The 25,425-nt window shown below is 49.4% G+C and overlaps 2 protein-coding genes across 10 annotated transcripts in view; both read left to right on the top strand.

Annotated features, from left to right (window-relative positions):
• The window catches only part of adpgk (ADP-dependent glucokinase), a 29,552-nt gene extending 22,815 nt beyond the window's left edge, over nt 1-6,737 (top strand). The window contains exons 6-7 of one of the 2 annotated variants that reach the window (XM_085972468.1): nt 584-682; nt 2,522-6,737. In XM_085972468.1, coding sequence (XP_085828594.1) covers nt 584-682; nt 2,522-3,076 — 654 coding nt within the window. In that variant the 3' untranslated portion in view covers nt 3,077-6,737. Of the gene's footprint in view, nt 1-583; nt 683-2,518 lie in introns of both variants that reach the window. The other variant, XM_085972467.1, reaches the window with a different exon arrangement.
• Nucleotides 6,738-9,546: 2,809 nt separating this feature from the next.
• Nucleotides 9,547-25,425, top strand: part of LOC147097457 (neogenin-like) — a 217,927-nt gene continuing 202,048 nt past the window's right edge. For 2 of the 8 annotated variants that reach the window (XM_085972460.1, XM_085972459.1), the window contains exon 1: nt 9,548-9,830. In XM_085972460.1, the coding sequence (XP_085828586.1) occupies nt 9,620-9,830 (211 nt within the window). In that variant the 5' untranslated portion in view covers nt 9,548-9,619. Of the gene's footprint in view, nt 9,831-25,425 lie in introns of all 8 variants that reach the window. The other 6 variants (XM_085972457.1, XM_085972454.1, XM_085972456.1 and 3 more) reach the window with 4 other exon arrangements.

The raw sequence follows: 25,425 nt of genomic DNA, 5'->3' as shown, positions 1-25,425 counted from the left end.
TCTCCCTATACATATACACGCCTTCCTCTCCCTATACATATACACGCCTTCCTCTGTCTATACATATATTAACTCGTCCGAGTCAGGAGTCCATAAACTGCTCTCTGCAGTGTGCTGCATGTCTTCCTGTTCCTTCGCTCTACCTGTAGTGAGCCCACCTGCTGTGCTACCCAGTGATTCCTGCTGAAAGTACCCATGTGGGGGAATTGGGTGATTACAGGATTGGGCTTGGCTGCGATACCAATGTGAAATCTGGGTATGTGGGGAGGTGCTGGAAACCTGACGCTCACCATGGAACCGCACCCCAGCAAGAGACGATGCCATCACGAAAAACTGGGCAGAAAACTGAGTTCTTCCATGTGTGGGCAGAGGATCGGTAATGATTGTATAAACGCTTGTCCTTCCACCGATCAAGGACAGGTGTTTCACTGCTCCTTGTGGAAGGGTTAGTGTTGAGATTTGTCGTAGAATTTGCAATAATTTTGTTCTAACAGGAGTGTTACCCCACTGAGGGACCCCAACCCTCACCTGTCTCATTTCTAACATAATGACCTCTGCTGTTTCCCATACTCCAAAACAATAGGTTAGCGTGTTACTCTCGGAGATCCCTAATGAAATCTCAGTGCACCTGGAGCTGGCCAGCATGACGGACACGACGTACATGACTAGCATTTTGGATCAGGTAACCATTATACTTGGGGGCGGTGGGGAGGGAATGGGGGGCTCTGTGTAAAGACGTGGTGCGACACTGAGGTAGTCTGATCGGGATGGTCTGGGATTCAATCCCCGCTGTGTGCTGAGTGGGCTGATCTTGGCTGGGACGGCAGTTGGGAAAACGAAAACTGGCCTCAATTCCTCTGGGCTGGGATGGTCGCTTCTCGGCACTGCCCAGTTACCCTGCTGGAACGTGCCCCCATGCTGATGTTGGCCAGGGACAGGGTCAGGTTCAGCAGTGCGACTTCTGTGTGCTGAATACCCTGCAGGCACTCACCGTCTCGGATCACGGGTGGAGAATGGTGAGGTGCAGGAATGCGCCTCCTGCCCATGGAGCCTGTTCCCCAACAAGAGGCGCACTTCTGTGGAGCGGGAAGGATGAAAATTGATGAAAAAAATGTGAATAATGTTTTAGTTGTGTGTGTTTAGTCCGCCTTTCCACCACCCCCCCCCCCGTGGCTCTACCCCACCCTGTAAGCTAGTGATCTCCCATAGCCTTTGGTTCCTGTACATACCCTCTGCCCCACTAACCGTGAACTGCTGCTATCCCCCAATCCATAATGGCTGGCTGCTTATTCAGCCATCACACTCTGGTCCTCTGAATCTGCCTGCCAGGTTCCCTCCACCTTGCCACCTCTATCCCTGCTTTCAAAACAGCAGAGCCCTCCTCTTTGACCGTGCCACCCTAACCCTCTCCGTTTTTCCCCTCCTGCTTGGTGTTCACTGAGATGCCTTCCTCCAGCGAGCAGTGCTTTAGAAATGCAGGTTATAGTTGGTTTATCTCCACCTCCCTTTCCTCGCACAAGTCTTTGGACGTGAATCTCTCCAATCAGGTTTCCAACCCCGACACAGCACCGAAACAGTCATAATCAAAGTCACAAATGACATCCACAAGTGACCGTGTTGCACTATCCCTCCTCATCCTTCTCGACCTGTCTGCAGCAATTGACATGGTCGACCACACCATCCGCCCCCAATGCCTCTCCATGGTCCAGCTGAGTGGGACTGCTCTCGCCTGGTGCCACTCTGACCTATCCAACCATAGCCAGAGCATCTCCAGCAACGGCTTCTCTTTCTGCTCCCGCACCGTTGCCTCTGGAGTCCCCCAAGGATCTATCCTTGGTCTCCTCCTATTCCTTATTTACATGCTGCCCTTTGACAACATCATCCTCAGACATGGGATCAGGTTCCACATGTACGCTGACGACACCCAGCTCTACCTCACCACCACCTCGCTCCATCCCTCCACTCCCTTCGTGTTGTCACACAGCTTGTCCGACTCCCAGTCCTGGTTGAGCCAGAATTTCCTCCAATTAAATGTTGGGAAGACCGAAGCTTTTGTCTTCGGTCCCCGCCACAACCTCCGTTCCCTAGCCACGACTCCATCCCTCTCCCTGGCCACTGTCTCAGACTGAACCAGACTGCTTGCAACGTCGGCAACTTTATTGACCCTGAGCTGAGTTTCCGACACCATATCCTCTCTGTCACAAAGAACACCTCCTTCCACCTCTCTGGCATTGCCTTTCTCCGCCCCTGCCACATCCCATCTGCTGCCAAAGCCCTCATCCATGCTTTTGTCCCCTGCAGACTCGATTATGCCAATGCTCCCCATGTCATCCTCCTATTCTTTACTCCCCATAAACTTCGCCCGATTACTCATTGACTTCATTCAGGAGAGGTGTATAACGGGCAGCTGATCCGATATCAGCTTCTTTACACTGTCACCAAAGGTTAAGATTGCCTCCTGAGGTTTTAGGGGTTCTGTTGGCTCATCTCTGTGCTGATCAGCTCATCATCTTCTTAGCAGGTTTTTACTATCGTAAACTCGATTGGCCTGAATGAGCAGGAGCTATTGTTCATCAATCAGGCTGGCTCAGGACCTCACTGCTCACACGAGCACTGGAACGGGGCCCCTGATATTGGAAAGGTCAGTGATATCATCTTCTGGATCCTCAAAGAATACGGACGCATGGATTCGCATAAGGATTCGGATTTAACTCGTGTTCATTTCCACACTCTGTCCTATCACATCCTAGCGACTATTGATGGATACTGGAGCAACCAAATATCGTCTGTTGCGGCTGGAGCGAGAGTTGCCGGGAGCCAAGCGTGTGGCACCGACACCATCGATCCCACAAAAGTTGTTCTCAAATCCCCCATGGAATTTGTTCCGTCATATACGGACAAATTGCTGAAGGACAAGAAAATGACGCTGAGTCCGACCAAACCTGTGCGTGTGTGGCACCGAGAAAACATCTCCTTCTTCATCACCCCTGTGCTGGTGTGTGTCAACCCGGTCAGGACTGTGGGATTGGGAGACACCATCTCCGCAGAAGGGCTTTTATATTCTGAACGGAAGTGACGACTCTAGAACCTCGCTGTTTAACGAGACAGAAACAAACTTGAGTTTGTATTTACAGCAAATTCTCTGTGTTTAGTGTGTAGGAATTGGGGGGGTGGGTGTCGGAGGGGTTTAGAGCCGGGGAGAAGGGGAAGAAAATACAACTGTGAGGCTTTTGCTCCTTTTAGTCTTAAGGCCCAATGTATAAAAGTTGACCAGTAGCTGATATAGATGCACCCCCTTCCTTTCACTGTTTCCATAGCTACAACAATCAATGTCCCTCAGACTTCGCTGTATTCGGTACAAGTCTCAAATATTTTCCATCAGGAAACAGCTACAAGTTCTAGTTTTTTCCTGTTTTTGGTAAAAATCAACTTTGGAAATTAGGTATAGAGTGCTAGCCTTGATTGGGAAACAATGGTCAGCATATTTTCGGTGTTGTGGGCTGTACGGTGCAGTGCGCTAGACACTGGTCTTTCACCTTGTGGACCTGGATTCTAATCCAGCCCAGCCTGCTTGGGTGCGACTCTTCCCCATCTGCTGGCTGTGAGGGTCTTGCATGCAACGAGTTTGGGTGGTTTTAATTCGGTTCCAAGTGGGCATGGGTTTACAACACAACATTTCCCCATATTTGACACTTAATGGGTAATCTCATTCAGAAGCCATGGAATAGTCAGTGTGAGAAATGGAAATCTGGCGCAGTGGGAGGTGCTTTTCTGAATTGGGGTTGAGGTATCTTATCGAGGCATTGCAGAGGGAGCTTTACTGCTGTATCTGATCTGGAAGCGCTTTATTCTACAATCTCTGAGCAGAGTAAACAAATCTCCAAGGTGTGCTGTGCAGTGTCACACAGCCAGGAAACGTGTGAACAAAGGGAAAGTTTAACTCCAGGGGAGGGGAGGGCGGCTCTCATGAAATGTGTCTGTATTTTGTCTCCCTTTCCCCCTTTAAGTAGGAGGTTCAATGCAAAAAGAAAACACAACATTAAAAAAAAAAGACAGCCTTTCTAAAAGGTGAACATTCCTTTAAGCTGTTACTTTAAAATGTGACCGGTGTTTTCCAGAGCTGTGAGAGCAGTCCTGGCTTTATTTACAACCTACACTCCAGTGCAGTGTTGGTACCGATATGAGAAACAGCAATTAAGTCAATGGTGATGCACTTCATTCATTACCAGTGACAGACACATATCGATCAGTACTTCCTCCCAGTGTTGCACAGCTCCAAATGTTCTCTCCGGATATATTCCAGGATCTAGAATTGTACTGGAGTTTAAATGGTCACACACCCACCGTTACACTTTACTGATCACCAGCGATAGCAATGTCAGCTGTGATGATTGAGATACTGAGTGGCTGGGGTTTATGTCCATTAGGTGGAGTTGATGACTTATTCAGAATGTATTTTTGTACTTAATTTAAGAGCTACTGGCTAATACCATTGATTCAGAGAGAAAGCAACTCTTTTTCGAAACAGCGTGATCCCAGAATTTCTGTTTATTTCAGGAGGATCTGGCGAAATAAAGAGTACTGGGGGGGAAATGCTCATTTTCCCCCCTGTTTTTAGAAAGGTTTAACGAACTGATTGCGATCATGATTCTGATTTAGCTGTGCCTGACCTGGCTGAATATAAGAAAATGTAATTCTGCCATGTAACAACATAAATGTAGAGTCCCAACTCCCCCGGTAGTTAGAGGCATCGACTTATATGCTGCTGAATCAGCAGAGCAGGAAGGCACCAGGTTTAATTCCCAGTCTGTGCAGTCGGCTGATCGTAGCTGGGGCAGCAGTCAGTCCTGGGCCAGGGAGGGAAAAAGCTAGCGGGGTTCCTGTTCCTCATGGCTATCCAGGGATCCTTGTTACAAAATGTGCATGCCCGGATTGTTGGTTGAGGGGCTGAAACTGACTCGGCAGTGATGCTCCACAGTTGAATAGCCTCCTGAACTTACTATCTAGGCTCGCACATGAAGAATGGGCACTTGGGCTTGTAAGGTACAGGGGGGCGGATGTCTCGCACCCAAGAATCCCGTACCCCAGCAAGAGCCAGCATCTTCAGCATAGAAGGGAGAAAATTGGAAGGACATTAAAAATAGGGAGAACCAGAAAATCAGCTTGTCTTCCTCCCACCACTCACTCCAAATTACAGGGCATCCATTTGTGGGCAAAGTCTGAATCAGAGGCAAAAAGCGGAATGAGTGGCTTGCGCAGATCACCTCTCCACATCTGCTTCTCACGGAACATTGCTGAATCAATGGCTGCCACACACTGGGGGCTTAAACTGTGTGTAATTCTTTATTCCATCATGGCTTGTCCCAGGAAACCAGTTCCACTTCTGCTGGAAATGCGAACTTGGGAATTTTACATCTGTTTTCTGCTTTTTATCTTTCTTAAGGCATGTGTTAGGTTCTTTGCTCCCCCTTTCTCCTGTTTCCTTTTGCAGTTAAAAGGCACCTTGGCTGTGCTGCTAGATTTTACAGATGGAAGGGGGTTGTTGCAGGAGCAGGTGTTGGTGGATGTGCAGTTGGCCGTGTATTAGAACCCCTGTTATTCACAGGCCCTGAGTACCGGCGGAGGGGTGCCTGTAACTGAAATCTCACCTTATGGAACATGTACACAATGAAATGCAATTCAAAATAAATTACGTGTTTTAAAAAAAAGTTTTCAAATGCACTGAATTTCCAACCTTATCAAACTGTTTTCACTTATGCCCAGCTCTGTAATTGCTTCAGTGCACTGTAGCAGGCAGTGTGGTGGACAGTGCCGAGCATTAATGTAAAAACGAATGAGAAAGTTAGGATTCCTGTAACATTAATCGTGGTGCTACAATGAAGTGTCCAATAGCTGGTTAGAATTATGGAACTGCATCCGTAATAAAAAATTGTGTCTGTAAGCTTGCCGTTCTTGTCATAGAAATTCCCCGAAGTTGTGGGAAAGCCCAACAACGTAGATCCTGCAGTGTAGCCTGCTCATGTGCAAAACAGCAGACCCTGCATGCTGTTTAGAGGCAGAGAGCGAAGCGGTCCTGGTATTTCTGTCCCACATTGTTTATGCTCCAGGGCTGTCTTTGACGGTGCGTTTGCTGCTGGAGGCAACTCTGCATCCTCGGCTAAAGAAGGTGTAGCTGGAATTCTGAGCTTGTCTTGTACCGCTGCTGCCATTTCTCTGTCCCTGTGCCCCCTCTATTGGCCCTGTGGAGAACTACCACAGTTTGCCCAGTGAGGGCAGGAGGCTTGTGGTCGGTTCATCGTTAGGCTGGGATTTGACCCTGTGGCTTTTTGAGCTGCAGTCCGATTGCAAGGACCAACATTTTAGATTTCTCTGTAGTAGATACTTTGGCGATGCCAGCATGAACATGATTTTTACGTTTTAAATTGCGGCAGATTTTGCAGAACGATGTTTGACACAGTTTCTGTTGACTCTAGCCATTTTTTTAACACTGCGGTTGCTGTATGTTATCTAACGCACCTATGTAAAGAAGCCTGGAGATACCTCGTGGACAATTCTGTTGGCAGAGTTCATGCCTTTTATCTCTTATGCAAAGTGCTGTTGTCAAACATTACTTGAAAATCTGAGGTTTTTTTTTGTATGTTAAATTTCAGTGGTTTACGGTACTGTATCAATCTAGTGAATATTTTACTTTTTTTAAAGCAAGATTTTGCAATAAATTTTTTTTCTATAAAAACTTACAGCAGGTGAAAGCTGCTTTCTGTTTGTGGAATGTCCTATTTGTTCCTTGGCAATGAATGCAAACATGCTTTACTTGTGTGCAATGCTGCATTGATTGTTTCAGTGAGCGTGTCCGTCCGTTGTGTTCTGCCCCCGGGGCAGCTCCTAACTCAAGTCTCACACGAGGTTCCTGAGCCACTTACTAGGCAAGAGTAGCTGAGGTGGTTGCCATTGCCTTCCTCGCGGATTTTATCTTTGGAGTACCTTCTCCTTAGCGGGTGCAATCAAAGCTAAGGAGCCCTACCTACCCTTTACAATGAGGGGGAGGGCTGCCTACACTCATCAGACGCAAGTACCCTCGCTGGACGTCAATCCGGTCTCCGCTCGCCGGGGCTGTCTGCAGTGGGATCTGAGCCCAACTGTTCTGACTCAGAAGCGATGATACTACCCCAGAGTCAGTGGTCACTCTCTCCGGGTGCGAGACCCCTGCTGGATGTCACCCCATCTTGAGCACATAATCTAGGCTGACACTCCCAGTGCAGTACCGAGGGAGCGCTACACTGTTGGAGGTGCCATCTTTCGGATGAGACATTAAACCGAGGCCCCGTCGTGTAAAAGATCCCTTGGCACTATTCGAAGAGCAGGGGGGAGTTCTCCCCGGTGTCCTGGGCCAATATTTATCGCGCAACCAACATCACTAAAACAGATTATCTGGTCATAATCACACTGATGTTTGTGGGAGCTTGCCGTGCACAAATTGGCTGCCATGTTTCCTACTACTTCTTAGGCAGTCCCTCGGAACCGAAGATGACTTGCTTCCACATTAAAAATGAGTTCTCGGGTGACTGATGAGTCCAATGCGGGACCGACAGTCTCTGTCGCAGGTGGGGCAGACGGTGGTTGAAGGGGCAGTTGGGTGGGGTGCTTGGGTTGACGTGCGCTCCTTCTACTGTTTGCGCTTGGCTTCCGCTTGCTCCCGGCGAAGAGACTCGAGGTGTTCGGCGCCTTCCCGGATGCTTCTCCACTTTGTGCGGTCTTGGACCAGGGATTCCCAGGTGTCAGTGGGGATGTTGCACTTTTTCAAGGCGGTTTTGAGGGTGTCCTTGAAGCGTTTCCTCTGCCCATCTGGGGCTCTCTTGCCGGGTCGGAGCTCCGAGTAGAGTGCTTATTTTGGGAGTCTCGTATCGGGCATGCGGACAATGTGACCCGTCCATCGGAGCTGATCGAGCATGGTCAAAGCTTAAATGCTAGTGATTTTGGCCTGAGCGAGAACACTGATGTTGGTGCGCCTATCCTGCCAATGGATTTGCAGGATCTTGCGGAGGCAGCGTTGGTGGTACCTCTCCAGTGCTTTGAGGTGCCTGCTGTACATGGTCCATGTCTCTGAGGCATACAGCAGGGCGGGTATCGCTGCTGCCCTGTAGACCATGAGCTTGGTGCCGGGTTTGAGGTCCTGGTCTTCAAACACTCTTTTCCTCAGGCGACCGAAGGCTGCACTGGCACACTGAAGGCGGTGTTGGACTTCGTCATTGGCGTCTGCCCTTGTTGACAGTAGGTTCCCAAGGTATGTTTCCTACATTACAAGTGACTGCACTTCAAAAACACTGGTGAGACCGCACCTGGAATACTGCGTACAGTTTTGGTGTCCATACTTAAGAAAGGACATACTTGCTCTCGAGTCAGTACAAAGAAGGTTCACTCGGTTAATCCTGGGGATGAGGGGATGGACATATGAAGAGAGGTTGAGTAGATTGGGACTCTACTCATTGGAGTTCAGAAGAATGAGAGGCGATCTTATTGAAACATATAAGATTGTGAAGGGGTTGGATTGGGTGGATGCGGGGAGGATGTTCCCGATGATGGGTGAAACTAGAACTAGGGGGCATAGTCTTAGAATAAGGGGCTGCTCTTTCAAAACTGAGATGAGGAGGAACTACTTCACTCAGAGGGTGGTAGGTCCATGGAATATGCTGCCCCAAAAAGCTGTAGAAGCTACATCATTACATAAATTTAAAACAGAAATAGACAGTTTCCTAGAAGTAAAGGGAATTAAGGGTTACGGGGAGCGGGCAGGAATTTGGACACGAGTCTAGGTTCGGATTGGTCATGGCCCTGTGGGTAGCGGAGCGGGCCCAGGGGCCGTGTAGCCTGATCCTGCTCCTATTTCGTGTGTCTAATTCTGTTAGATTCAGGAGATGGTTCTGTGATAGTGGATTGGCGGTTAGGATCAGATCAGCCATGATCTTATTGAATGGCGGAGCAGGCTCGAGGGGCCGATTGGCCTACTCCTGCTCCTATTTCTTATGTTCTTATGTTCATTGGCTGTAAAGCACTTTGGGATGTCCTGAGGTTGTGAAGGGCACTATATAAATGCAAGTTCTTTCCTTCGATGATGAGCCCAGCTTGTTTTTCCAGTTAACCCATTGATGTGGAGGTCCTGAGCTCCAGTCTATGCTTTGCTATTGTGAGCCCTGGCCATGGACCACTGAATTAAGTCCACTCTGTTGCCTTTAATGGTGCAGTCTGGATTCTGCTCCAGTGAGTCTGGTCCATTGTTGGATCAACCAGGATCTGGGGTCCAGGTTTTTTTGCAGCGACTCCAGTTTGTTGCTGGGGTGACCTGAAACCCAGACCGGGCTTTGCTGGTGGTGAGCCGATCCAATGCTGTGGTTTACTCTGGAATTCCGGTCCGGGTTTTCCTGAGGCCATCCCGCTCCGTTGCTGTGGGGATACGGGGCTCCGGTCCGGGTTTTCCCGAGACGATCCCGCTCCGTTGCTTTGGGAATCCGGGGCTCCGGTCCGGGTTTTCCCGAGGCGATCCCGCTCCGTTGCTGCGGGGATCCGGGGCTCCGGGCCTTGGCTCCGCTCTATTCCAGGCCGGGTGTTGCGGCCGACCCCCTCCATGCTGGGTATTGTCCGCGGCTCCCGGCCGATCCCGATCCCGCTCCCGATCCCGGCACTTTCCCCGGGCGCGCTCGGCGGGCGACAGGCGGCGGCGGCGGCGGCGAGGAGCAGGGGCGGCCCGAGGCCGGAGAAAGGCGGCGGGAGGATGGCGGAGCGCCGGCTGCGGCTCATGCTGGCTCTGGCGGCACTGAGCGCGGCCACCGGCACAGGTACCGGGAATAGCGGGAGAGTGAGGGGAAACCGGGAATACCGGGAGAGTGTGGGGAATACAGGGATAGTGAGGGGGAGACTGGGAATACCGGGATAGTGAGTTGGGAGACTGGGAATACCGGGATAGTGAGGGAGACCAGGAATACTGGGATAGTGAGGGAGACCAGGAATACTGGGATAGTGAGGGAGATCGGGAATACTGGGAGAGTGAGGGGAAACGGAATACTGGGACAGTGAGGGGAAACTGGGAATACCGGGATAGTGAGGGGAGACTGGGATAGTGAGGGGAGACTGGGAATACCGGGATAGTGAGGGGAGACCAGAAATACTGGGAGAGTGAGGGGGAAACTGGGAATACTGGGACAGTGAGGAGAAACTGGGAATACCGGGATAGTGAGGGGAAACTGGGAATACCAGGATAGTGAGGGGAGACTGGGAATACCAGGATAGTGAGGTGGAGACTGGGAATATTGGGATAGTCAGGGAATACCGTGATAATGAGGTGAACTGGGATAGTGAGGGGGAACACCGGGATAGTGAGTGGGAAACTGGGAATACTGGGATAGTGAGGGGGAAACTGGGAATATTGGGAAAGTGAGGGAATACTGGGATAGTAAGGGGAGACTGGGATAGTGAGGGGAAAACTAGGAATAGCGGGATAGTGAGGGAAACCTGTAACTTCTGGTTAGTGGAAGGGGTAGGAATACCAGAGGAGAGACCAAGATTACCAGAGACTGGGAATAGTGAAAAGCAGTAAACTGGGAATAGTGAATGGGAGCACCGGGAATAGCAGTAGGGGAGAGAGGGAATATTGAGCAGAGAAACTGAGAATAGTGAGGGAGGAAATTGGGACGGCCAAGGAGATGGTGGTGGGATGAACCAGCAATAACTGAGGAAAGACACTGGGAATACCCAGGGGGGGCGGGGGAGAGTGAGTCCTGACACCCAGAATAGTAAATGGAGAGACCAGGGATAGTGAAGGAGACAATAAAAATATTGGGGGGAGGGGGCAGACTGGGAACACTAGGGAAGCGACTAGGAATAGTGACGAGAGATTGGGGATTCTTGGAGGAGAGAGATTTTGATTGTGGGGGGAAGTGACTGACGATACTGGAGAGGGGAAACTGAGGAAGACAACCTGGAAAATTGCAGGGGGTGGAACAGCAAATACTAAACGGAGAGATGGGGAATAATGAGAGATCAGAAATAGAGGGCAGATTGGAAATTCTGAGGATGAAAGGAAGAATGAAGTTGGAAGCATTTTGGGAATTGGTAGAAATCAGGAATAGCTGGGAATGAGAAAAGTAAGGGAATGTGGAGGGGCCAAGGATGCAAAGTGAGGAGTAATGCCCTTAAATTTAGGTTTCATTCTGTATTTTTCTTTCTGTAACTAACCCGTGCTGTACCTGCCCTGGGAGTGTTTGATGGGACAGTGTAGAGGGAGCTTTACTCTGTATCTAACCTGTGCTGTACCTGCCCTGGGATTGTTTGATGGGACAGTGTAGAGGGAGCTTTACTCTGTATCTAACCTGTGCTGTACCTGCCCTGGGATTGTTTGATGAGATGATTAGTTGTAAAATGTTGGAAAGGCTCTCAGTTTCCGAGCACTGGCATCTTTAAGTCAAAAAATTAACTCGAAAGTACAAATTCTGGTATATGTTTTGAGTTGTGTGTCAGTATCAGGGTAGATGAGCTTTGTGCTGTGGTATCTGTCACCTGCCACACACACCTCTGTTAAAAATCAAATACCTCATGTTTCTGCTCTCCAGTTTTCTCCCTTCTCTCCTGAGAGCACTGACTTTTGCAGGGATATCATTCCATGCTCCAGTACCATGCCCAGTTGGCTAGTCGTGTGCGAGTCTCGATGGTGAGTGTGGCAGGCAAGTAAACCATGGGGTGTGTTACAGTCGAGCCTGATCCTGGCCTCAGTCAATGTCCATATTTCCCAGCAGATTTTACTGGATAGTAATCAGGAGTGGGAGCCCTGGCTCCAGGGGGCCCCCTGATCATATTTATAGTGCCCCAAACATCTCCCTAATTCAGCACAAAGCAGGGATCAAAGGCTTAAGCTGAGTCCCAGTGCCCCACTGACCGCATGCCCTTTAGAAAGGTCTAGTAATTCAGCTGACGGATAAACAAGGTCTTTTCAGGACAGATCCTGAATTGTTACTGGATTTCAGTCAAGTTTAACAGCGGGGGGTTGCGGGGGGGGCGGGGGTGGGGAGGTGTGTGTGAAATGAATCTCGTGTCCACTTGAACTATGATATACACCTAGAAGCACAATTGGCCATTGTCTTCTTCCAAACGTGGGTTGTGTCTGGGGGTGCATAACACGAGGTGGAAGTACTGGGGAGGGGTACAGGTCTGTCACTGGCTTTGGGAGCAGTTTGCGATGATGAATTAAGAGTAGCACACAATATGAAAGCAGGTTGAATTAAATGTGAATTTTCCTATAGTGTATTGATACTTGGACACAGCATGAAGCTGGTTGTTCCTTGGTTTCATGGCGATGCCTGTACTAACAGCCATCCGGGCAGGTATTTTTTTTCTGGGTTTAAGCACAAAATAAAATGGATTGCTGCTGGCGATGGGGAAATGTTGATGCTCGCTGTGCTATTCTAGTAGACACGGTGATTGTTTCTTGCTGTGGCAATTGTTTGGATCATGACGTTTCACTTGCAGCAGTTTCTAAAACCAGTTAGCTGTTAGATGATGCTGGCGGTCCTAGACCTCAAAGGATCATCTTCAGCACCTGTGAACTGAGAGAGGTGCCACTTTCATCTTGCGGGTGTGAGCTTGGTGGTACCGGGGCCTGGAGTAGAGATGTTATTCCTACATTCTCCTTCTTAAGCAGTCCCTCGGAACTGAAAATGACTTGCTTCCACATTAAAAATGAATTCTCAGGTGACTGATGAGTCCAATGCGGGACCTACAGTCTCTGTCACAGGTGGGGCAGACGGTGGTTGAAGGGGCGGGTGGGTGGTGTGCTTGGGTTGACGTGCGCTCCTTGCGCTGTTTGCGCTTGGCTTCCGCTTGCTCCCGGCGAAGAGACTCGAGGTATTTGGCGCCTTCCCGGATGCTTCTCCTCCACTTTATACGGTCTTGGGCCAGAGATTCCCAGGTGTCGGTGGGGATGTTGCACTTTTTCAAGGAGGCTTTGAGGGTGTCCTTGAAGTGTTTCCTCTGCCCACCTGGGGCTCTCTTGCCGTGTCAGAGCTCCGAGTAGAGCGCTTGTTTTGGGAGTCTCGTATCGGGCATGCGGACGATGTGACCCGTCCATCGGAGCTGATCGAGCGTGGTCAAAGCTTCGATGCTGGGATGTTGGCCTGAGTGAGAACACTGACGTTGGTGCGCCTATCCTGCCAATGGATTTGCAGGATCTTGCGGAGGCAGCGTTGGTGGTACCTCTCCAGTGCTTTGAGGTGCCTGCTGTACATGGTCCATGTCTCTGAGGCATACAGCAGGGCGGGTATCGCTGCTGCTCTGTAGACCATGAGCTTGGTGCCGGGTTTTAGGTCCTGGTCTTCAAACACTCTCTTCCTGAGGCGACCGAAGGCTGCACTGGCACACTGAAGGCGGTGTTGGACTTTGCCATCGACGTCTGCCCTTGTTGACAGTAGGCTCCCGAGGTATGGAAAGTGGTCCACGTTGTCCAAGGCCTTGTTGTGGATTTTGATAATCGGGGGGCAGTACTGTGTGGCGGGGGCAGGTTGGTAGAGGAACTTTGTCTTACGGATGTTTAGTGTAAGGCCCATGCTCATTACAACAGTGACTACACTTCAAAAGTACTTCATTGGCTATGAAGCACTTTGGGATGTCCTGAGGTTGTGAAAGTCGCTATAGAAATGCGAGTCTTTTTTATACCTAATTCCCTCCCTGTTTTCCTGAAGATGCTGACTCTCGCTAGGCGATGATCCCACAGGTGCTGCCACCCTCTGCTAGCATGCCCGTGTGACCGGTCTTTATGTATGGTAGGTTATTGAAACGGGCATCACACAGTCTAATCCTTTTCTCAGCCGATGTCAACACTTTCTAACAGGAGTCGCTGGACAATGATTGGGAGCAGGACCCGAACCTGGCTGACTTCTGCCCCTCCCCCTTTCCCTAGCCACGGGCACTGAGGCCAATTGAAGCCCTATAACAACAGCTGCGCTGAGATCAGTAACTCGGGGCAGAATTGAGTTGTTGCTGTTTAACACCTGTGATGTGACTGTCCAGCACAACGCTCCATCCACTTGTGCTCTGGGTGAGGTGCTGCACCTACTGAGATTCTAAGCATATCACAGAGCGGCGTCTGGGGCAGAGAGAATGGTGGAACTGTGGGAGTTGTTCAAATGACAGGTTTGTAGTGGAATCTGTTTGGTAGGTATTGTTACTGTGAGTATAGGGAGAGGGTATGCTGAGTATAGGGAGAGGGTATGCTGAGTATAGGGAGAGGGTATGCACACACACACCCCTGAGATTGTACATAATACTGCAGCTGTTCCATTCAGAGGTGTTAACGCTCACTCAGTAACACGGTGACTACCTGCAGCGACAATAAAGGATAACTGGGGATGGAATATTAACAGGATTGCTGAGTGACACGGGCACTGATGAGTTTTAGGTCCTGTTAATGATTAAAAAATCTGCTTCATAATCCCACCTCACAGGAATCCTGCTTAAAACACGTGTTTCAAATTAATTTAGAACAGAAACCTCCAAGCTCCCTATTGGCCCGGTTGGTAAAGGACAGCCTGTTACACTAAGCAAGGAGGCACGGATTTTGTTGAGCTAGCTGATCTCAGCTTGGGCAGCAGGCGGATGCTAATTTGGCCTGTTATAGGAGAGCGAGGGGGGGATAAAATCAGCTGGGGTTCCTGCTCCTGATCACTGTCCACTGACCCCTGCTGGAATGTGTGGCTATGGGGTAAGGTATAGATTGGGATCAGCTGTGGTGCCCACACAATAAAAGAAAGACTAGCTTTTCTATATCGCCTTTCACGACCTCAGGACATCCCAAAGAACTTTACAGCCAATGAAGTACTTTTGAAGTGTAGTTACTATTGGAAACACGGCAGCCAATTTGTACACAGTAACATTCCACAAACAGCAACGTGATAATGACCAGATAATCTGTTTTAGTGATGTTGATAAAGGGATAAATATTGGCCCAGGACACCGGGGAGAACTCCCCTGCTCTTCTTCGAATAGTGCTGTGGGATCCTTTTGCACCCATCTGAGAGAGCAGACTGGGCCTCGGTTTAACGTCTCACACGAAAGACCCTATGACAGTGCAGCACTCCCTCAGTACTGTCCCTCTGACAGTGCAGCGCTCCCTCAGTACTGTCCCTCTGACAGTGCGGCGCTCCCTCAGTACCGCCCCTCCGACAGTGCAGCGCTCCCTCAGTACTGTCCCTCTGACAGTGCGGCGCTCCCTCAGTACTGCCCCTCTGACAGTGCAGCGCTCCCTCAGTACTGTCCCTCTGACAGTGCGGCGCTCTCTCAGTACTGCCCCTCTGACAGGGCAGTGCTCACTCAGTACTGTCCCTCTGACAGTGCAGCGCTCCCTCAGTACTGCCCCTCTGAAAGTGCAGCGCTCCCTCAGTACTGCCCCTCCGACAGTGTGGCGCTCTCTCAGTACTGCCCCTCTGACAGGGCAGCGCTCCCTCAGTACTGCCCCTCCGACAGTGCAACGCTCCCTCAGTACTGCCCTTCCGACAGTGCAACGCTCCCTCAGTACTGCCCCTCCCACAGTGTGGCACTCCCTCAGCACTGCACTGGAGTGCCAGCCTGGATTTTGTGCTGAAGTCTCTGGAATGGGACTTGAACTCTGACTCTGAGGCGAGAGTGTTACCCACTGAGCTACGTCTTACACCAATGGAACAGTGTACCAACACTGTCGAGGTTCACACTTGGGAAGTTGGTTGAGATATCAGAAGGTTGCTGGAAATCATCAGCTGGGAGGAGGAAAACAAAGGGCTATTATGAGGGAAATTAACATGCAAGATGCCCCTGTCTGATCTTTGCAGAGCAGTTGTCTCCAGATCACCTTGAGAGTTCACTTTAAAAACAAATTAGCGGATGCAAATCCAGTCTCTAACCAATACCACGATGATATAATTTGCACAAGCATTTGCTTCACTCCACCTTTCCTAGAGGCGCTGACTCTTTATGGGATTGGGTTCCACGGATACTAACAGTCTTATGGTACCTTGTCCATTCTTCATGTGTGAGGTTAGATGGTGTCGACAAGCTGTTCCGGTGTAGGCGGGACGGCTGCACAGTTGAATGTAATTCTTCCCCAAGCTATGCTCACTGGGTCAGGAGTGACTAGTGGGGTACCGCAGGGATCGGTGCTAGGACTCCAGTTATTCACAATATATATTAATGATCCAGACGAGGGAACTAGATGTAATATCTCCAAGTTTGCAGATGACACAAAGTTGGGTGGGCGTGTGTGCTGTGAGGAGGATGCCGAGAAACTCCAGTATGATTTTGACAGGTTGGGTGATTGGGCAGATGCAGTATAATGTGGATAAATGCAAGGTTATCCACTTTGGTGGCAAAAACAGGAAGGCAGATTATTATCTGAACAGCAATAGATTGGGAAAAGGGGAAGTGCAACGAGACCTGGGTGTCCTTGTGCACCAGTCGCTGAAGGTAAGCATGCAGGTGCAGCAGGCGGTGAAGAAGGCAAATGGTATGTTGGCCTTCATAGCGAGAGGATTCGAGTACAGGAGCAAGGATGTCTTGCTGCAGTTGTACAGGGCCTTGGTGAGACCACACCTTGAGTATTGTGTGCAGTTTTGGTCGCCTTATCTGAGGAAGGATGTTCTTGCCATGGAGGGAGTGCAGCGAAGATTCACCAGACTGATACCTGGGATGGCAGGAATGACGTATGAAGAGAGATTGGGTCGATTGGGCTTATACTCGCTGGAGTTTAGAAGAATGAGAGGGGATCTCATTAAAACTTATAAAATTCTAACAGGACTAGACAGACTAGATGCAGGAAGGATGTTCCCGATGGCGGGGGAGTCCAGAACCAGGTGTCACAGTCTAAGGATAAGGGGGAAGCCATTTAGGACTGAGATGAGGAGGAATTTCTTCACCCAGAGAGTGGTGAACCTGTGGAATCCTCTACCACAGAAGGCAGTTGAGGCCAATTCATTAAATATATTCAAGAAGGAGTTAGATATATTTCTTGAGGCTAAAGGGATCAAGGGATATGGGGAGAAGGCAGGGACAGGGTACTGAATTTGGATGATCAGCCATGATATCATTGAATGGCGGAGCAGGCTCGAGGGACCGAATGGCCGACTCCTGCTCCTATCTTCTATGTTTCTATCCCTCTTTAGCTCAGGAACATTTAGGCCCTGTTGAGGTATGGGAGCTTCTTGGTCGATATGGCTCAATGCCACACCGTGCAGTGGTTTTATCCACAAGGTCACTCTTGCACAGTCACTGCATCTGAACATTTCAGTGAATTTTGTGGAATTGGTTCCACAGTTTGAGCTTTGACCACTGAACATTATCCGTATAAAGTGTTCACTTATCACACTCTTACTGCTGTTAGGATTTGGTGCATGAGATTAGGCACCTCTGTGAATCAAGCATTAGAGAATTTTCTCTACAGCTTTGTTGTCAGATATACAGTGCACTTTCATAAATAGTGCCAGTGCTAATGAACAATAGAAGTTTCCAACACAGAAGGAAGTCATTCAACCCATTGTGTATGTGCCTGATCTTTGCTAGAGCAATCCGATACTAATTCCATTGCCCCGCGCTTTCCCCATGGCCCTGTATTTTCTTTTGCTTCAAATATTTATCCAATTTTATAGACACGCTTTACAGTAATACGGAAACTGATTGAAATGAAGCTGGGAATAGCTCGAAATGTTTTAAAATCTGTGCAGTTGCTATGACTGGAGGTGCAGTCCTTACTATAGTCAACGTGTTCACATCTGGTGCTGGTCATATACTGTCCAGAGAGAGAAATATAGTCATGGTTCTCTTTTCCTCTCTGTCTTCTCCTGAAGGAGCGGACTCTCAATATGGTACAGGCCTGTGTGTGCCGGATGCCCCGTGGTACCTCACGCAAGAGGCCTCTCTGCACCCGGGTATTTGACCCTGGGACTCGTCTGTCTTTGCACGTTGTGAGTGTTTCATCAGCGCTCGCTGGCTGGAGATCAGGTTCTAGATCCCTGGCTGATGCCCCTGTCCCCATTGGCTGGTTGAAATGCCCAGCTGTTGTTTGACAGAGATCTGGTAACTCACACAGACAAGGGCTAGAACCTGGCACCTTCACTTCTGCATGGCTCAGTACCACAGCCAGCAATGCATTGACCCCATATGCTATCAGGGAAAGACTACAGAATGCCCTCTCACTATAACCCCTTACTGTAATGCATGCTGTTTTTGAGAATGTCCCCTCTCTGGTAGAGAAATTGTTTGAAATACCCTTCAGTTGCCGAGGCCCTATACTCTGAAATTCCCTCCCTAAACCCCTCCGCCTCTCCAACCTCTTCTCCTCCTTTAAGACCCCCTTAAAACCCAGCTCTTCACCTCTCCTAACATATCCTTCTTTAGTTTATTTTTTCTTGATGCCTCTGAAGTGCATTGGGACTTTGTCTTTCTATGTTAAAGATGCTGTATAAGTTGTTGGTGTTATGCTATAATACTCTCTGATACATTCTAGTTTAGTGACAGAATCTACATGGTCTTGAGTTAGGGATCTCGTCTTGGAGATGGATGACTATTCCCGTTGGCAGCTGTTTGTGGATTGTAAATTTGCATTGCACAAATATTTGTGGCTTCCAACTTGCCTTCCCTTGCTGTTGTTGCAGTTGCTGCCGATTCTGACATGCTGGCTCTCTGAATTATTCTTAACCGTGCAGGTAATCAATGAAGCTGCACCTGTCCCCGGCTAGGGTCTCGACTAGCTGGGAAATTGTTGCACAGTTGGTGACAGAGCCATCCTTTTTTCCAAGTGTGGGCGAGCGACCTCCTGCAGGAAAGTTTTGGAATCGAGAACCGTTGCAGTTCTTTGGGCAGATGTGCTCTTCAGGAGAAGGAGGTCCCTTTGGCACCAGTTTACTGCCCACCATCTGCTGTTGGTTCCATTTTCTTCCAGTTGTCAAATACCATCAATGTAATTTATCTAACCATAGTTGTACCCCTTTTCTGATCACCTCCAGAAACACCACAAAACACAAGTTGGCATGACCGAGCTGTAGTCTGCATCTACCTGGCTTGTGTTGGTATCTTGAAGGTTAAACCAAACAGTGTTTGATTATCTGCCATCATTCCAAGCAAGCAGTTGCTAGCTTGGACTGACACTCCATCTAGCAGACAAAACATTCAGGCTTCACCTAGAATCCAGGTGTCGTCACGAGCAAAGTGTAATGGTGGGAGTGTGAAATTCACGGTTTACATGAACTGTGAAGATCAGCCGGCAGTAGGACGATAGATTTTGTTCTAACTTGGATTGTGTTTGGAGAACATTTTGAGTTGTGTAACACCAAGGTGAAGTACTGGTGGTTACAGGGGCCCAATTATGAATATTGCATCAGAAGCAGATTGCACAAGATTGAAATGTATTGGTCCAAGTGGGATGCTTTGTGTTGAGTATTTGTACCGATACCTAAAATACACCCAACGACAACATTATGTCCATCCAAAGATCATACCTAGTGCCGCAGGGCACCACATCCCATCCAAGGGTTGGCTTACAGTCCTGGTTTACTGAAAGATTTGTTGCAGCATTTTCTAAAATAGTTGGGTAGATGAGTCTTCATGACACGTATCATCTTGGTTGAAATACAAGTCTGAAACTGGCTTCAAATGATGGGATTCTCAGTCAGACTCCACAGCCTGGTGGGAGGGGGTGAAACATGTCCAACAAGGGGCATAGACGAGCTGTCCCGTGGAAGGTGCAGAGTCACACGCCTAACGTGGCCAGAGGAATGGTGCAAGGGGGAGGGATTCAAATTCCTGGGACATTGGAACCGGTTCTGGGGGAGATGGGACCAGTGCAAACTGGACGGTTTGCACCTGGGCGGGACCGGAACCGATGTCCTAGGGGGAGTGTTTGCTAGTGCTGTTGGGGAGGGGTTTGGGAACCTGTGCAGGGAGACAGAGGAAAGGGAAGCAAGGATAGAAACAAAAGACAGGAAGGAGAAAAGCATAAGTGGAAGGCAGAGAAATCAAGGGTGTAAATCAAACAGGGCCACAGTAAATAATAATTCTAAAAGGACTAAGAGTGTTAAAAAATCAAGCCTGAAGGCTTTGTGTCTTAATGCGAGGAGCATTCGTAATGAGGTGGATGAATTAGCTGCGCAAATAGATGTAAATGGATATGATATAATTGGGATTACGGAGACATGGCTCCAGGATGACCAACTCTGGGAATTCAATATCCAGGGGTATTCAATATTCAGGAAGGACAGGAAAAAAGGAAAAGGAGGTGGGGTAGCATTGCTGGTTAAAGAGGAGATTAACACAATAGTAAGGAAGGATATTAGCTCTGATGATGTTGAATCTGTATGGGTCGAGCTGGGAAATACCAAGGGGCAGAAAACATTAGTGGGAATTGTATACAGACCCCCAAACAGTAATGCTGAGGTTGGGGATGGCATTAAACGGGAAATTAGAGACGCGTGCAATAAGGGCACAGCAGTTATCATGGGTGACTTTAATCTACATATAGATTGGGCTAACCAAATTAGTAACAATACTGTGGAGGAGGAATTCCTAGAGTGTATATGGGATGGTTTTTTGGACCAATATGTCGAGGAACCAACTAGAGATCAGGCCATCTTGGTGTTATGTAATGAGAGGATTAATTAGCAATCTTGTTGTGCGAGGCCCCTTGGGGAGGAGCGATCATAATATGATAGAATTCTTCATTAAAATGGAGAGTGAAGTAGTTGACTCAGAGACTAGGGTCCTGAATTTAAATAAAGGAAACTACGATGGTATGAGGCATGAGTTGGCTAGGATGGATTGGGGAACGTTACTTAAAGGGTTGACGGTGGATAGGCAATGGCAAACATTTAAAGATCGCATGGATGAACTACAGAATTTGTTCATCCCTGTTTGGCATAAAAATAAAACAGAAATGGTGACTCAACTGTGGCTAACAAGGGAAATTAGGGATAGCATAAGATGCAAGGAGAGGACATATAATTTGGCCAGAAAAAGCAGCAAACCCGAGGATTGGGAGCAGTTTAGGATTCAGCAAAGGAGGACAAAGGGATTAATTAAGAGGGGGAAAATAGATTATGAGAGTAAGCTTTCAGGGAACATAAAAACTGACTGTAAAAGCTTCTATAGATATGTGAAGAAAAAAAGATTGGTGAAGTCAAGCGTAGGTCCCTTGCAGTCAGAATCAGGAGAATTTATAATGGGGAACAAAGAAATGGCAGACCAATTAAATACATACTTTGGTTCTGTCTTCACAAAGGAGGACACAAATAACCTCCCAGAGCTGTCGGGGAACATAGGGTCTAATGAGAGGGAGGAATTGAATGAAATCAGTATTTGTAGGGAAATGGTGTTAGGGAAATTGACGGGATTGCAGGCCGATAAATCCCCAGGGCCTGATAATCTACCTCCTAGGATACTTAAGGAAGTGGCCCTAGAAATAGTAGATGCATTGCTGGTCATCTTCCAAAATTCCATGGACTCTGGAACAGTTCCCATGGATTGGAGGATAGCTACTGTAACCCCACTATTCAAAAAAGGTGGTAGAGAAAAAACGGGGAATTATAGACTGGTAAGCCTGACATCGGTAGTGGGGAAAATGCTAGAGTCCATTATAAAAGATGTAATAGCAGAGCACTTGGAAAACAGTGACAGGATCGGACAAAGTCAACATGGATTTACAAAAGGTAAATCATGCTTGACTAATCTACTGGAATTTTTTGAGGATGTAACTGGTAGAATAGATAAGGGAGAACCAGTGGATGTGGTGTATTTGGACTTTCAGAAGGCTTTCGATAAGGTCCCGCATAAGAGATTAGCGTGCAAAGTTAAAGCACATGGGATTGGGGGTAAGGTACTGTCTTGGATAGAGAACTGGTTGGCAGACAGGAAGCAAAGAGTTGGAATAAACGGGTCTTTTTCCGAGTGGCAGGCAGTGACTAGTGGGGTACCGCAGGGATCGGTCCTTGGACCCCAGCTATTCACAATATATATAAATGATCTAGACGAGGGAACTAAGGGCCATGATAAAAATTGGCCCTTAGTGTTAGGGGGGATTAAATACGTGGGGTTACGGGGATAGGGCTTGGGTGGGATGGCTGTCGGTGTAGGGACCGGGTGCTAGGGTTTGGATGATCAGCCATGATCTCGTTGAATGGCGGAGCAGGCTCGAAGGGCCGAATGGCCGACTCCTGCTCCTATCTTTTATGTTTCTATGTAGTATCTCCAAGTTTGCAGACGACACAAAGTTGGGTGGGCATGTGTGCTGTGAGGAGGATGCCAAGAAACTCCAGTATGATTTGGACAAGTTGGGTGATTCGGCAGATGCAGGTGAGACCACACCTTAAGTATTGTGTGCAGTTTTGGTCGCATTATCTGAGGAAGGATGTTCTTGCCATGGAGGGAGTGCAGCGAAGATTCACCAGACTGATACCTGGGATGGCAGGAATGACGTATGAGAAGAGATTGGGTCGATTAGGCTTATATTCGCTAGAGTTTAAAAGAATGAGAGGGGATCTCATTGAAACTTACAAAATTCTGACAGGACTGGACAGACTAGATGCAGGAAGGATGTTCCCGATGGCCGGGGAGTCCAGAACCAGGGGTCACAGTCTAAGGATAAGGGGTAAGCCATTTAGGACAGAGATGAGGAGAAATTTCTTCACCCAGAGAGTGGTGAATCTGTGGAATTCACTACCACAGAAGGCAGTGGCGGCCAATTCATTAAATATATTCAAGAAGGAGTTGGATATATTTCTTAAGGCTAAAGGGATTAAGGGATATGGGGAGAAGGCAGGGACAGGGTACTGAATTTGGATGATCAGCCATGATCTCATTAAATGGCAGAACGGGCTTGAGGGGCCGAGTGGCCTACTCCTGCTCCTATCTTCTATGTTTCTATGAAGCTAATGTGTCTAACATGTTCGACCCGTTGGAAGATCAGCACAACAAAGTACTTCATCTTCAAAACCTAGGCCCTGAGAACCTGCTGGCCCGGGTTCCTCCCCCTGCCTAATATATTTCAACTGTTCTTGCCAATCACTGTTTTCTCATCGCAAAGTAACAAACATTGAGCTTATCTTCAGAAAGAAAGACCTGCATTTCTATAGCACCTTTCACGACCACCGGACGTCCCAAAGCGCTTTACAGCCAATGAAGTACTTTTGAAGTGTAGTCACTGTTGTAATGTAGGAAATGCGGCAGCAAATTTGCGCACAGCAAGCTCCCAGGTACAGTGATGTGATAATGACCAGATAATCTGTTTTACTGATGTTGATTGAGGGATAAATATTGGCTAGATCACTGGGAGAACTCCCCCCTGCTCCTCTTCGAAACAGTGCCGCCTGAGAGAGCAGACGGGCCTCGGTTTAACGTCTCATTCAAAAGACGGCACCTACGACCGTGCAGCACTCCCTCAGTACTGACCCTCCGACAGTGCGGGGCTCCCTCAGTACTGCCCCCCCGACAGTGCAGCACTCCCTCAGTATTGACCCTCCGACAGTGCAGCGCTCCCTCAGTACTGCCCCTCCGACAATGCAGTGCTCCCTCAGTACTGACCCTCCGACAGTGCAGCGCTCCCTCAGTACTGACCCTCCGACAGTGCAGCGCTCCCACAGTACTGCCCCTCCGACAGTGCAGCACTTCCTCAGTACTGACCCTCCGACAGTGCAGCGCTCCCTCAGTACTGCCCCTCCGACAGTGCAGCGCTCCCTCAGTACTGACCCTCCGACAGTGCAGCGCTCCCTCAGTACGGCCCTCCGACAGTGCAGCGCTCCCTCAGTACCGCCCCTCCGACAGTGCGGCGCTCCCTCAGTACCGCCCCTCCGACAGTGCAGTGCTCCCTCAGTACTGACCCTCCGACAGTGCGGCGCTCCCTCAGTACTGTCCCTCCGACAGTGCGGCGCTCCCTCAGTACTGTCCCTCCGACAGTGCGGCGCTCCCTCAGTATCGCCCTTCCGACAGTGCAGCGCTCCCTCAGTACTGCCCCTCCGACAGTGCGGCGCTCCCTCAGTACCGCCCCTCCGACAGTGCGGCGCTCCCTCAGTACTGCCCCTCCGACAGTGCGGCGCTCCCTCAGTACCGCCCCTCCGACAGTGCGGCGCTCCCTCAGTACTGCCCCTCCGACAGTGCGGCGCTCCCTCAGTACTGCCCCTCCGACAGTGCGGCGCTCCCTCAGTACTGCCCCTCCGACAGTGTGGCGCTCTCTCAGTACTGCCCCTCCGACAGTGCGGCGCTCCCTCTGTACTGCCCCTCCGACAGTGCGGTGCTCCCTCAGTACTGCCCCTCCGACAGTGCGGCGCTCCCTCTGTACTGCCCCTCCGACAGTGCGGTGCTCCCTCAGTACTGCCCCTCCGACAGTGCGGCGCTCCCTCAGTACTGCCCCTCCGACAGTGCGGTGCTCCCTCAGTACTGCCCCTCCGACAGTGCGGCGCTCCCTCAGTACTGCCCCTCCGACAGTGCGGCGCTCCCTCAGTACTGCCCCTCCGACAGTGCGGCGCTCCCTCAGTACTGCACCAGCGTGTCATCCTTGATTTTGTCTGTGCTCAAGTCCCTGGAGTGGGACTCGAACCCACAATCTTCTGACTCAGAGGCGAGGGTGCTACCAACTGAGCCACAGCTGACACTGACACAGGAAGGGATCAAAACCCACCATCGATCGTGGCAAAGCTTGTGGAAACAAGAGGAATCAGAAACTGTTGCCCTCTCTCAGTTGGAGCAGCACAGTGCCCGCTGCCCAATCTGGTTTCAAATTGATCAATTTCAGACTCTCAGTGTTGTGCTTCAGCACTGGGTGATTCTCTTCAACACACACAGCAACATCCTTTGATATTTCTAGAGACTTGGATAGGGTGTGGCACATCTGACAAGCCGCAGAACTGACTGTAACACACCCCTGACTGTTGCACTCCTCGATATAATGCGCTGAATGTATCCTCTTTGTGTTTGTCTCTCTATCAGATTTGGAATCACAAGTAATCGTGCTTGGTGTTTGAAGCAGAATTCAAGGTAACTTTTAAAAAGGAAGTGGGTAAATATTTGAAAAAGAAAAATTTGAATGAAAGGGTGTGGGGAAAGGACAGGGGAATGGAACGAAATGGAGAGTTCTTTCAAAGTGCTGGCACAGGTGCATTGGGCCGAATGGCCTGCTGTGCTGTCAGCCACTCTCTCCAGCTCGTTGCCACCCCGGCATTTTTCTAATAAATAGGGAATGGATTTTCTAATCCAGCAGATCACACTCCCCTCCCTCCCTCCCTCCCTCTCCTCCATCTCGCCACCTCACGCCCTCTCTTCCCCCCTCCCTCCCTCTCTTCCCCCCTCCCTCCCTCTCTTCCCCCCTCCCTCCCTCTCTTCCCCCCTCCCTCCCTCTCTTCCCCTCTCCCTCCCTCTCTTCCCCCCTCCCTCCCTCTCTTC

The sequence above is a fragment of the Somniosus microcephalus genome, chromosome 32 (assembly GCF_052327205.1).
Source record: "Somniosus microcephalus isolate GS21.2 chromosome 32, FLI_Smic_1.0, whole genome shotgun sequence".
Taxonomy (NCBI): domain Eukaryota; kingdom Metazoa; phylum Chordata; class Chondrichthyes; order Squaliformes; family Somniosidae; genus Somniosus; species Somniosus microcephalus.
Note: the sequence above shows the minus strand (reverse complement) of the source record. Positions and strands in the feature narration are given on the sequence as shown.